Here is a 14,391-nt window from a genome sequence, read left to right as displayed (position 1 = left end):
GGACGCAGAGCTTTGATCCAATTCTTTTGCCTCATCCTGAGTGGACATCCATTAATATTCCTGCCAGTTACATAAGTCTGTCATACACTATATTATGCCATTATACTGCCCTGAGGGACACAGGCTAATATAGAGCTCTGCTGAAAGCCATTGCAGCACTCTCCCTTGCTCCACACCACTATCTCTGACATGGAGAAGTGATACATTACATCCACACAGGTCTAATCTCTAATGCAATAAACACAGGTCTACAGGGGTCAAGCGCTTACATCCTACATACAGTAAATTCATTACCTATTGTTTACAATTGTCTCATGTGACCATGATTTAAAACCATGTTGCAAGTGACACCTTGAGGGCCACACAAACTATCTAATATGGTAAAAACTAAATTGACCCCTGGTAACTTTGTTGGTGTCAAGATGAAAAAGGTAAGAAATCTCTGCAGAAATGAAGTGACTGATAGAGAAATTTAACATGATCTGGTAATCCCAAATGTCTAATAAAAAATTTATTATTTATTCCACTCCTGTGTTTAGGCACCTGCTGAGATGGATCCACTCATGAGACTCATGCAATGTTTAATACACAGTGGTCAATCCATAAAACCCTTTGGAAGAAAAGTGAAAACAATGCAATAAAACAGTCACAGAGAAACTGCCTGTAATTGCCAGTATTTTCAGTCAACAATAACACCAGAATTACCCCAGCATACTGAAAAACACAAGGGCATAATGAATGTTAAAACTTTATTAAAATGATACAGTGGCAACTGTGACTACTGTCCATATTACAAACCTTTTATAAACCCCGACTAAACATGTCAGACTGCCGGTTTATTGGATCATGTTTTCTCCAGTCAGTATTTGTATTTTATAACTATTGATCACTGTGGAAACTAGCAAATACAAAGAATACTGAGTTGAGGGTTCACTGACATAGCCTGGAAATAAGAAGTTATAAAAACGACAACCATTTAAAATCAAATAAATCATTTTACAAAGACTTTGTTGACCATAATGAATCATTGAGGACCTACGCTGTTAAGTATTTCTTGTACTAGCCATAGGTGAAAGAATGAGAAAGTCATCTGAAAAATCACACCTTTTTGGTGTCCTAAAATAGGCAGTAATTAGATCTCAGTGGAGAATTAAAAATAAATGATTTCTTCTTTATTAATGTGGTCGCCTCCAGTCACTAGTCTCCCTGCCTGTCTGCACAAGAGCCTCTTACTTCTCTGGTCTATATTTAAGCTGTAGTGAGAAATCTACTCATGTTACCCCAACAAGTACTGCACCTCAGAGCTGCTACATGGGACACTCCCCTTCAATTTGGAGTACCAAGCACATGATACTATGACTCATATTAGACAGTCTAACAGTATATTGTAGAGAGATATAGATATAGCAATGTGCCTTTTATATTGAGACTGCTCTGTCTTCAAAGTAATAGATAATGCACTAAAAATTGCAATTAAAAAACTTATGTTCAAAGAGCACTTGGCTGAAAATCTGTTATATGAACACAGTATCCCCTGCACACTAGGAGGTAGATATGGTAACCTAACCTAAAGTAAAGTAAAAAAAAAAAAAAAAAAAAAAGTAAACAATGTAACGGGCTGTGCCTGATTTTTATCTGCATAGTAAAATGAAATATTCTTTGTCCCAGGATAGATATATACTAAAATTTTAATAATTTAATGATTTAATGTAAAAATCAAACCACTGTTCTCTGTCTGCATCTAATTACAAAGTCATTTTTATTGTCTGTGAACCAGGAAGTTAGCACTGTTAGAACTGTTAGCGTGATAGTCGTTGCCCAAACTCCAGATTGGTCTCTTAAAGTTGTGAAAGGTACTTGTACACTCAGCGCAGTTACATTTGGACAGCTACAAATTGTTTAAAATGAACTAGTTCTATTTTTCAGGTTTTAAGACAAAACCCAGGAACAGTGCCTCTAAATACTATAATATTTTATATATTAGAAAAAGTTCTTGCATGGTACAAATTACATTTAGACACTCTACTTTAATACATCTTGTCCATTCATAGCCAATAGTAGATCACAGGTGTATAGTGGACAAGAAGTCTTCCTGAGATTCTTCCTCTGGCACCTTTTCCCTGGATGTGGGAGGACGAGGAGTTTGGTCTTCCATAAGATTTCTCTCCAGAGCTGTGTCTTCAGCACTGAGTGGCTCTCCTTTGATCAGCACATACATGTAGTACTCAAAACCATCTCCATAACTGTAGTTTTGGATAGACCAGTTGTATTCCGAGCGGGCATACAGACGCTTCCGGAAAAATGGGTTGGCAAAAGTGATGGAGATGAATCGTCCGCCAGGCTTAAGACAGCGGCTGATCTGCAAAATAGATATATACCGGTAAGATAATTTTAGTATTTTGTACCATATTTATAACTAACATGTAGATTCTGTTCAGTGGCTAAAACACATATTAAATAGATAGATACTTTATTAATCCTGAGGGAAATTTAGGTTTAATAATGCTAATAATGGAAATAATGGAAAGCATGTTTTTTATCTTCTTTTTCAGGTATTTGTCAAAAAATATTTAAAATTTCGTTGTCTTGTTCTGGATTCAATGTTTTAGCAAAACCATTATAAAACATTTATTTTAATAAGAAAAGGTTTAACATTACATATCTCAAAAGAAGAGAAAACATGCAGATGTTGTTGAAAATTTTCAATAAATATTTAGTTTGGCCCATGACTGAGTCACAGTTTTAATTTTGGCCCTCTATGAATTTGAGTTTGACACACCTGCATGTAAATGGCATGTAAAATATGTATACCATTTGTAAATGTGATGGACAGTCATATCTCTGTGGAGACAAACACATTCATGACAACAGGTCTGTTACAGGTCAGATCACTGAAGAGGCAAGCCTGCTCACAGTAAGAATACACCAGCAGTTGAATAAATGAGGGCTAGATATGTTTAATGCCATAGTGCGGAACATTCCAAGCCAAGCAAAACATGTTGGAGACAAGCCAGTGCCGGACCCTCTCAAAATGGTTGCATAGCGTATTGTTTTATGCAAATATATTTAATCTGTACATGAAGTTTCTAAGGATCTGCAATGGCAATAGGAGCTAAAACCTCCAAGATGAGATTTGATAATGTGACAGTGTGCAAACAGCAAAGGTGAATAATTATAGTTGCGGTCCTGTGGTCCCAGATCAGTGCTGCTTCATGTGAGAACCACACGTGCATTAGGCTTTTGTACTTCAAGGGAAAACTGCACTCACCCACATACACAGGCAGAGGGCTGAGCCTGAGCTGGGGAAAGTTGTGTGGGAGTGAAGAGGCAAGATCTTAGTCTTATCTGCAGCAAGTACACTATTACTTGTGGAGATACCTGTGTTTTGTGGTCCTATTCTTTGATTATGGACCCCTTATTAACTTATTACTTATTATTGTAGTACTGAGTAATTTATCATAGTTTTAGGCCTGTCACAATAACAAATTTAGAAGCATGATATCTTGATACAGAGAAATACTGAGATAAATGATAATATTGAAACTACGTTATGCCATTGTCACAAAGCAGAATGATCCCAGTAAACCAACATTTAAATATAGTATATCTTGTCATGTATCACAAATGAATAATGAATTAACAAATAAATTGCCATAGAAATGATTCAGTCAACCCTCTACAGCTCAAATCTTACCTTATTGCATCAAGATGGCAAAAATCTTCCCACTTGTGCAAAGAAACTGTACATACAATAAATACTGAGGCAGTTTTCATATACCAAAGTTGATATAGTAATTATTGTGACAGGCCTAGTTGTTTTTAGGCATCATACGTTTACTTCTACTAGAGTATTTTTAAGTTTAATAGTAAACTTAAGTAAAAGTTTTGGTTCCTCTGCAAATAAATCTAGAAGTGACAGCTTTATTTTTGTTCATTATTTAATGTTTTGTCCTTCAAATCATAAATCAGATGTTAGATCCAGACATTTTTTTATTCTCAGGTACTCTTACTTGAGTAGTACTTTCCCCCAGTACTTTTTTATTTTTCTGGAACACTTCTTCACTACTACTTGAGTTATTTTATTTTGAAGTAACATTAGGAATGCTTATTACTGTGTGAGAAACAAATAGATAAATTTGAAACTTTACATTGCATGTGAGCCTAGTATAGTTTGTAAGGGCCCGTTCTCATACACCTTCACTAGAATAGTTTGGATAACTTCAGCCCTGGAAATGCCAATTATTTACCTAACAGAGGTTCCACCTTGAGCTTTTTAGAGATGTGGAGATGTAGACAGACTAATCACAAAGGATTACTCAAATTTATGTAAGTGAAATAAAATGGCTAAAAGCTCACAAGAATCCATTTTGTGTAATAGTGTACTGCCCGCTCATATGATGAAGCATTGAGGCATGTTATACATCCACAGAGTATGACAGGACCTCCTCTACTGTGTGTTTTGCCAGAGCTTTGATGGGCAGCGCGGGCTCACGTGTGACACTGCACTGGGGCATACAGGGGCCAGGACAGGATGGGGGAGGGAGGGGGCTGTGATGGTTAATAAGACCACACCCTTCACATCAGGATCACTGCAGAGAGGAGCACGTGGAGTCTGCTCTTCTCACATGATTCAACTGTGCAACCCAAAGCAGCACAATATGAATTATTCACTCATCACTGTGACACTGACTGTGAGATATGGGCTAAAGGGAAAATGTAAAGCACAGGAACATGTTTGGGAGAAGTTAGTGGCATATGTTCAGTCTCATCCAGTTTATGTACTTTTGATTAACTTTCATGACATGAGCTGTTATTATTTTGCCTAGTTTCTAGTATGGCATAACATGTATCTATTATTATTTCAAATTATTAATTATTCAAATTATAATTAATTATATTATTGCAAACAAACAAAACACAACAAAAACAACAACATGCATTCTTACACGATGTCGCCTCTCCACAGATGGACCTGTACTTTGGCCTGGTGGCATTATCTCCTCCTCTGCATGGAGATAGACAAATTTAATTCTATACTATCTATGGATCACTATGGGTAAAAAGGTGAAACAGTAACATCTCTGTGGAGACAAGCTGGCTGCAGACCCTGAACCAGCAAAGTTACATAGTGCCCTTAATTTAAAAAAGAAAAGGTCAGAGTGTCACTGTCAATACAATTAAGTGTCAGAGCAGAATGCTAAACTGATTTGTGAGGAAATGCTTATGTTCAAAGTGATTGTGATCCTCGGAGGTTGTTGGAAATGGATACCTGAGCGGGGCAGCCTTGACATCACTTTGTGCAGCCATTATTCATGAGCTGAATAGGTGTGCTCCTTGGACTTGTACTGTGTAACTCCAGCGCCCCATATCATAGGATCAATGGCATCACCCCAGCATTGAACAAACCGCATAGTCCAAGTGAAAGAGGATACATGTAAAATAACTATTCATGTGTTTAGGAACATGACTGACCCTGATTCACACATTACTTTAAATCTTAGGAAGTAACAGGCAAGATCAGCATGAGAGTGGTGAGTCATGTGTTACAGTATATCAACACAAGTAGTATGCCTCTACACACTATGTAAATGATCTGCCCACACACCGCTGCCACAGTAATTCAACGGTAATTGTTGTACAGTGACAAGCCAGGGAATGTAATTGGCTCTACTGACAACAATTGTATTGTAATTTTAAAGAGGGTCGGCCCAGGCTATTGGGAGTCATTAGCCTAATTAATTTTTAACAGGTCTGTGTACTTGTGGTACTAGAATGCAAACCTAGAATAGAAGACTTAAAACATATCATGTTCTAATTTAGTTATTTTTTATGTAGTTAAATGTAGTTGTCCTCTGTCAACAAATCAACAACTTCAGTGAAATCCTGTGAAGGGAATAATGTATTGGTGAATTTTATCTGCCGCTTACAAGATTTGCACGATGATCAAGATTTGTGATTTCTTTTTAAAAATTTCCAATTATCCAATCTCACATAGCTATGTGGTTCTTAGAACAAATATTTTTGTAAGCTATGCCATGTGCAGAGAACACCACTTTCAAAACATAGTCCATTTCCCTGAGTCGTGGCCCTTGTAAAGTGATCTGAAGTCAGTGGGCTTCTCCAGGGGGCGAACAGAGGAAACCACTCACTGCCTCACACTCAGCTCAAACGTTTGAGTCGCACACACATGCAAAGCAATAAGGCTGCTGGTTAATTATTCAGCATGGTGACGGAAGCAAGTGTCTAAGTATCCTGACCCGTCTTCAGTGTACCGCAACACACAGGCAATAGGATACACAAGTTTAAATGTCCTGAGCTGGAGCATGATTCAATAGAGCGCTCAGTTTGACAAAAGGCCACCACACACTACAGGATTTTCGGTTTTAAAGGTGCAACAAAAAGCGCACACCACAGACATGAAGAGAATCACATGAGATTGTAAATCTCCAACCGCAAAGACTGCTACAGGATATGGCTGCGGCCACAGGCCTAAAAGTTGTGAGCGCACTTGCATCAGCTGTTTCCTGTAAAACCACTTGCTTTAAAAGACACTTAAGTGTTCAAAAGATGAGAGCACTGGACTTCTAATTTAGATACAAGTCAAAACTGTATTATTAGTATTTGTGAAATGTGGTGCAATACTTTGGTAAATGGTCACATTTTTCTATAGCGCTTTTCCACCTTCAAGGTGGTCAAAGCACTTTACAAAAAGGAACCACTCACACACACATTCACACACCAGTGTACGCAGACACTGTGGGCAAGGTGGGTTAAGTGTCTTGCCCAAGGACACAACGGCAGCATTCATCTGTGGGAGCTGGAATCACACCAGCCAACTTGTGGGTCAGTGGATCTAACTGCTCAACCTGTGATATTTATGTCAAGAGCTGGATTCGAACCGCCAACCTTTAGATCAGTGGGCGATTGCTCTACCAACTGAGCTACTGCCACCCTTTAGATACACGTTCTTTACTGCACAGACTGTTGGCAACAAAATACATAGGAAGTAGAGTGACTATCGCTAATCTGCAGCTTCACTCTGATTGCGCGCTGTGTGGATTTTACATCCTCGCAGAGGAACTACTAGACACATGTGAGAAACAACTTTCGCCTTTTTACTTTTAAAGAACGCTTCAAACTGTATTAACAGCACTGTTTTGTGGATTGGGTTTATTATTATTTTTGCTGTTTACTGAGTTTGCATCTTGTGTCCGTCACTCCTCTGCCCCTGACGCTCTGTCCCCACACACATGAGGAGCGCAGCGGAGCGGCTTCATAATCCCTCACGAAGACACAAAGTCAGGTCACACCTCCCCGAACACAGGGAGAAGCAAATCACAGCCAAAAATTTGACTAATTCTCCTGTAGTGTAGCATCCTTTAAAGCTGTTATTTTGTTAGTTAGTTGGTTTATAATATTACTCAGTAAGTAATGATGTAAACAACATTTAGCCCTGAGCTAAATCAGCTTTTTAAAAATGCAACAATAGTATGTAAAGACAACATTTCAAATAATAAATAACAAGGGCTAACAAAGAGCCACAACATGGACTTGGGACCCTGCCTGACCTTTGCACAATAATTTGAATGCAGACCACCCAAGCAGTTTTTTTTTTAAAGTTCACACAAACTTTGTTTTTCTGTCCCTACAAGACCTCTTCTCTGGCTTTTTATGCAGCGATTCTGTAGACCCAGGAAGTCCTGGTGAAGAGTAGAAAACTGAGGCCAAGGCAGGCAGAGGGCCCTCTGGTTATGCAATGCTTTATCTGATAGAAATGGTGTTGTGGTGTGATACACATGGTGGTCTTAACAAATGTCATGAAATGTTCACATTAAACATCCTAAGGCAGACCTTTAAAATATAATCAATAGTCAATCAATTGGCATCAATATTTTTAAGACACTCACAGTCAAGTTTAGTCTTGAGCTGGGCATCTTGTAATAAACCAGATCAGAAAGGAATGGTAAGGTAGTTGCGCATCTCCAGCCCAGTTGTCCAAAAGAAATTCTTGGTTGACTTAAGACATGGCCTTTGTACTGATTAGTCAAAAGGCATGACACATTGCACCTTAAAAGTATCTCTATGATCATCAGTATTTATTCAGAGAAGTATTAGAAAAGGCTGATTATACTCACAGTTTACTTCCAAATCTGCAGGCAACTCTAAGCCTACGCCTTCTCCTTTCTGCTCTTGTTGTTGTGCATATCATGTCATGGATGCAGTATTTTGCTCTCTTCGTCTTTAAGCAAAAATAAGCTCAAATCCATCTTGTTGTTTATTCAAATGAAGTTCAAAGCATAAAAATGCTGAATACATTATTCATTTTAGACATAAATTAACCAAGTAACAACGGTGATGGTTCAAATAAAGTCAGTTTAAAAATAATTTTGTGTAGGGGGATTGGGGATAAGCAGCAGTAGCATGTGTCCATTAAATTTACAGCGTGTCAGTGGGATACTAAAACAACAGGCTTCTATCTCTTAATAGCAGGCCTCCACAGCTGTTTTTGCCAACACTGTGAACAATAACTTGAAGTGGGACAGTGGAGAGAAGCAGAGAGGAGGTGGACTACTTATTTAGGTCATATTTTCATATCATCTTTTATAAATTTCTCTCCGTTCCTGCTCTCCACTCTGGTTGTTTACTGCAGCCCCCTCCCTGAAGGAATGTGCCTATCGCTTGCCTCTCTCTCTTCCACTGCACCTCACCAGTAGCCTGCAGCCAGCCATGTGGACGGCAAAAACGTGTTGAGGAAATTAAATAAAAAAAGATGCTGATGAAGAGGAGGAGGAGTGGTAAAGGAATGGTGAGCGAATAAGGCATCAACAGAGGTCTATCCAATAAAGCAAATTTGTACTGGTTTAGTGGTATGGTGCAACCTCCACCAGTGCAACAACCTTCCTCCTTGTGCCTATAATGGTTCTCATCCCTCCATCCTTCCTTTTGCTCTTCTATAGCTGGGATGCTATAAGATACTTGCAGCATTTTTTAAGACACACCATTTTTTGCCTTGCCATTAAGCATACAATGGATAGCTTTGTAAAATAGAAATTACCAATAAAGTTTCTAATAGCTGTCAAATTTGACATCGCTGTACTTAGCTTATGTCATGTTTAGTGGTGTTCTCTGACTGCTAAAACACAACATTTTAATGAAAGATAAATCTGAAAGTTAAAATTTTAAGAAAAAGTATAAAATTTCTTTAAAGTTTAAAGTAGTTACAACCATTCAACCATACCCATACTTACTGCTATTGCTAATGATAATAATGATATGATTGCTAATGGAAACATAACTAACTTGTTTAAAAAGAAAATGTATTTTTTAATGATGAAAAGTAGAATCTAGTACTTAATACACAGAAGAAATTCCTTAAAGACATAGTGCCACTCTTCCTATATTGTGCATTATAGAGAGAAGTGAAAACGTGAGCGCGATGCTGGGTGCCCCTCTCCTCCGCCCACCACTGCACTGATAAATTATACATCAGAGACACTGTCTTCTTCACTGCTCTGCCTTCCTCCCCGCCTCCTCCCCTAACGAACTGTATACTGATGGTCTATAGATTATCTGCATCTCAGCTGTAAATCCTACTTGTGTGGGCTACCTAAAAAAACATGAGAAAACATTGAGACTTTACAAGTGGATAGATTCTTCTTGTCTCTTGCGAGGCTGGTTACCATGGAGACAAAAGTTTAGTGCCGGTCCGAGTAACAGATTTAGGTCAGGATAGGACTCTTATCCAAACACAAACAAGATGGTGAGGAATGCCAGAAGATGCTAAATTAAAATATCTGACAGTGAACAAGGACCTCAAATGAAGCATCAACAAAATCCTTTTTACATAATTTTGAAAGCCTTAGTGCAATGCTGTAGAGATAAAAAGGAAACTCCTGTCTCTAGGCTAAATTAATGCACTTCATTGTATGTACATAGAACCACGTCTAACCAATCAACATCTGTGTATTCAAGCACCACTGTGTCTCCTTACAGCATTCTGGCATGCCGAGCTAAAATTAAAACTTGCTTTTTTCAACTTTGCATCAAAAATAACCCTCTCTGGCTTTTATCTTCTCATTCTTCTCATCTCTCCCACAGCCTCCTCTCCCTCTGCCTTGTCTTCACATTGGAGAGCAAGGAGAGGATTGCTTTAATTACTGAACTACTTTTCACACCGGTGGAGAGAGAACAGCAGAGGCACATTTGAGACGCCCACAGTCGCCCACCGTCACGATCCCAGCATCACCGCATTATGAGCCTACGAGAGAGGCCCTTTTCAGCTTGTTTCAACATTTTCATGTTTTCTTATAGCTGTGCTGTTTCAAAGAGAGAAAAAGACAATATCCAAATATTTAAAGTCTGCATCTTGATGTCCATTTTACAGTCCATACAGTATTAGTATACAGTATATAACTTAGCTTTTTGGTTTTTCTTCTATACATCTTGACAATATATGAAGCTGCAAATTAATATTTTAAAGGGTCCTATATTATGCAAAAATGACTTGTGAACTGGTTGTGAGTTGAGTTCGCTGGCGGAGGAGGAAGCCGGAAAGACCTGGCAGGCCCAAGCGTGTAGTGAGGGTCTGTTGGGAACGTCTGGCGGAGCCCTCTGTCAGAGGGACCTTCAACTCGCACCTCCGGGAGGACTTCTCCCGGATTCCGGGGGAGGCCGGAGATATGGAGTCCGAGTGGGCTTCATTCTCGGCCTCTATTGTCAATGCAGCTGCTCGGAGCTGTGGGCGTAAGGTCTGTGGTGCCTGTCGCGGCGGCAATCCCCGAACCCGGTGGTGGACACCGGAAGTAAGGGATGCTGTCAAGCTGAAGAAGGAGTCCTATCGGGCCTTGCTGGCTCGGGGGACTCCTGAGGCAGCTGACAGGTACCGGCGGGCCAAGCGTGCTGCAGCCCATGTGGTCGGAGGCAAAAACTCTGAGCTGGGAGGAGTTCGGGGAGGCCATGGAGAAGGACTATCGGACGGCCTCAAAGAGATTCTGGCAAACCGTCCGGCGCCTCAGGAGGGGGAAGCAGTTCTTCACCAACACTGTTTACAGTGCGAGAGGTGGAGAGCTGCTGACCTCGACTGGGGACGTTGTCCGGCGGTGGAAGGAATACTTTGAGGATCTCCTCAATCCCACCGTCACGTCCTCCGAGGAGGAGGCCGAGGCTGGGGACTCGGAGGCGGACTCATCCATCACCCTGGCTGAAGTCACTGAGGTGGTTGGCAAGCTCCTTGGTGGCAAGGCGCCGGGGTTGGATGAGATCCGCCCTGAGTACCTGAAGTCTCTGGATGTTGTGGGGCTGTCTTGGCTGACACGCCTCTTCAACATCGCGTGGCGGTCGGGGACAGTGCCTCTGGACTGGCAAACCGGGGTGGTGGTCCCTCTGTATAAGAAGGGGGACCGGAGGGTGTGTTCCAACTATAGGGGGATCACACTCCTCAGCCTCCCCGGTAAGGTCTATGCCAGGGTACTGGAGAGGAGAATTCGGCCGATAGTCGAACCTCGGATTCAGGAGGAGCAGTGTGGTTTTCATCCTGGCCATGGAACACTGGACCAGCTCTACACTCTCCATCGGGTGCTCGAGGGTTCATGGGAGTTTGCCCAACCAGTCCACATGTGTTTTGTGGATCTGGAGAAGGCATTCGACCGTGTCCCTCGTGGTGTCCTGTGGGGGGGTGCTCTGGGAGTATGGGGTCCGGGGCCCTTTGCTAAGGGCTGTCCGGTCCCTGTATGACCGGAGCAGGAGCTGTGTTCGCATTGCCGGCAGTAAGTCAGACCTGTTCCCGGTGCATGTTGGACTCCGCCAGGGCTGCCCTTTGTCACCGGTTCTGTTCATTGTGTTTATGGACAGAATTTCTAGGCGCAGTCAGGGGTCAGAGGGGGTTCGGTTTGGGGACCACAGGATTTCATCTCTGCTGTTTGCGGACGATGTTGTTCTGTTGGCTTCATCGAGCCAGGACCTGCAGTGTGCACTGGGGCGGTTTGCAGCCGAGTGTGAAGCGGCTGGGCTGAAGATCAGCTCTTCCAAGTCCGAGGCCATGGTTGTCGACCGGAAAAAGGTGGCTTGCCCTCTCCGGGTGGGTGGAGAGTCTTTGCCTCAAGTGGAGGAGTTCAAGTATCTCGGGGTCTTGTTCACGAGTGAGGGAAGGACGGAACGTGAGATTGACAGGCGGATCGGTGCAGCTTCGGCAGTGATGCGGTCGCTATCGGACCGTTGTGGTGAAGAGGGAGCTGAGTCGAAAGGCGAAGCTCTCGATTTACCAGTCAGTCTTCGTTCCTACTCTCACCTATGGTCATGAGCTCTGGGTAGTGACCGAAAGGACGAGATCGCGGATACAAGCGCTCGAAATGAGTTTCCTCCGCAGGGTGGCTGGGCGCTCCCTTAGAGATAGGGTGAGGAGCTCAGTCACACGGGAGGAGCTCGGAGTAGAGCCGCTGCTCCTCCACGTCGAGAGGAGCCAGTTGAGGTGGCTCGGGCATCTGTTCCGGATGCCTCCTGGGCGCCTCCCTCGGGAGGTGTTCCGGGCATGTCCCACCGGGAGGAGGCCACGGGGAAGACCCAGGACACGCTGGAGGGACTATGTCTCTCCGCTGGCCTGGGAACGCCTCGGGGTCCCCCCGGAGGAGCTGGAGGACGTGTCTGGGGTGAAGGAAGTCTGGGAGTCCCTGCTTAGGCTGCTGCCCCCGCGACCCGGCCCCGGATAAGCGGACGAAAATGGATGGATGGACTCTTGTGAACTTTAAGCTCCATACCTGGAGTTATGTTTTGTTTCATTCACACATGTCTAAGTAATCCAATATTATTGGTCTGTTTATCTACAAAGCCCAAAATGCTCTGTTCCACTTGGTGATGTCATGAAGCGACATGCTGCAGCTACCTTTTACTTTTGTTGAGTATAGGCAGGCATTTTACTGTATATTTTGTTATGAATAATTAAATAAATAAAGAACCCAAATGAATCAAAATAAACATGGCCATGCTGATATTGTCTTTTTAGAAGAAATACAAACTTGTTTATAAAAAGAGTAGACGCTTTGTACATTTGTGAATGGAAAACATGTCTGTGCTTTCTATTCTAGCTGGATTTGGAAAGAGTTTGATTTATCAGCATTTTCTGTATTTGTGACAGCTTGAAGTATTCAACTGAACGTTACGCCTTTTCCTGAAAGCTTTCAATAGAAGCAATAGATTTATAATAATAGAGACTAGACTTTAGTAGTACACTTTACCATGGTGGGCTATGCAACAGATAACACATGCAAGAAGATTTGGCTGGCCTGTGTGATTGTATTCTTCAAACAAACTAATGTACTGAACAATGCTTAAAGATCCTATTGAACAGAATGGATTCTTGTGAGCTTTAAGCCATGATACCTTCTCAAAAACATACCTGGAGTTGTGTTTTGTTTCATTCACACATGTTTGAGTAATCCTTTATTTTTAGTCTATCAACACCCCCAAAGCTCAAAATGCTCTATTGCACCTTGTGATGTCATGAAACTACCGCTTCATTTTACTTTTTGTTCATTAGAGTTTGGCAGTTCCAGAGATGAAATTATCCAAATGATTCTAGTGAAGGTGTATGGAGATTAAAAACACAGTGGAGGAAGGCTGAATAGAGTGTTTGCTCTGTTCTGTTTGAGAGAAGAACTCTGCCTAAATATGCAGGATTTGTGTGAATGTAACAAAACACATGTGAATGAAACAAAACACAATTCTGACTATGTTTTTGATGAGGGAACAGTATAACATAGATAACAAAACATATAATATGGGTGTTTTAAACTTAAAATGTCATTAAAACAGTTCACTTTTGTAAGAACCGTGTCAAGTGTAAAATGCAGAGACAGAGCTTAACCATAGTTAGAAGCACAATGTTTTAGACCACAAAGCTACAAAAACGCAATGTACAGTTGGGTAGTAAATTTGATCTAAATGTCGTCACACATTAAAGTGTTTTAATAGGTCTGCATTGAAAACATGACCTCCAGTTTGAAGTGATTATAATGTAATGCCTGATCAGTAAATTAATTAGGGATGTTGCTTAGACACAATAGTTTCAAAGCACACATAAATATGAGCCATTTCAAAACCAGAACAAAGCATGGTTTTAATTCTATTGGCTTAAGGACACAAGTCAAAACCAGGGAGAGTGGTTACCTCCTTTTGGCTGGTCTCTTTTCACAGCCTCTAAATTTAAGACCAGCCCAGGACATTTATTACTCTTATCAAACCTTCACTACTCCTCCTCTGCAATTATCCAGTAACAATGAGTGGGCCAGACTTGCATTAGCAGAGACTGGCTAATGACTTTATTGTAGCCATCTTTATTTACACCCAAAACTTTTATTAACACACACATTCTGAACTGGGTTTGTCAATGCAATTTTC

The 14,391-nt window shown here is 41.3% G+C and overlaps 1 protein-coding gene across 2 annotated transcripts in view; it reads right to left on the bottom strand.

The window, feature by feature from the left end:
• Positions 1 to 735: 735 nt before the first annotated feature.
• ece2a (endothelin converting enzyme 2a) overlaps positions 736 to 14,391 on the bottom strand; it is a 65,829-nt gene continuing 52,173 nt past the window's right edge. For both annotated transcript variants that reach the window (XM_055152180.1, XM_055152181.1), the window contains exon 4: positions 736 to 2,359. In XM_055152180.1, the coding sequence (XP_055008155.1) occupies positions 2,063 to 2,359 (297 nt within the window). In that variant the 3' untranslated portion in view covers positions 736 to 2,062. The remainder of the gene's footprint in view (positions 2,360 to 14,391) is intronic.

Source organism: Boleophthalmus pectinirostris, unplaced genomic scaffold, assembly GCF_026225935.1.
Source record: "Boleophthalmus pectinirostris isolate CB_2022bp ecotype Guang Dong unplaced genomic scaffold, ASM2622593v1 HiC_scaffold_16, whole genome shotgun sequence".
NCBI lineage: Eukaryota > Metazoa > Chordata > Actinopteri > Gobiiformes > Gobiidae > Boleophthalmus > Boleophthalmus pectinirostris.
The sequence above is the reverse complement of the archived record's forward strand: the minus strand, read 5'-3'. Positions and strand labels throughout refer to the sequence as shown.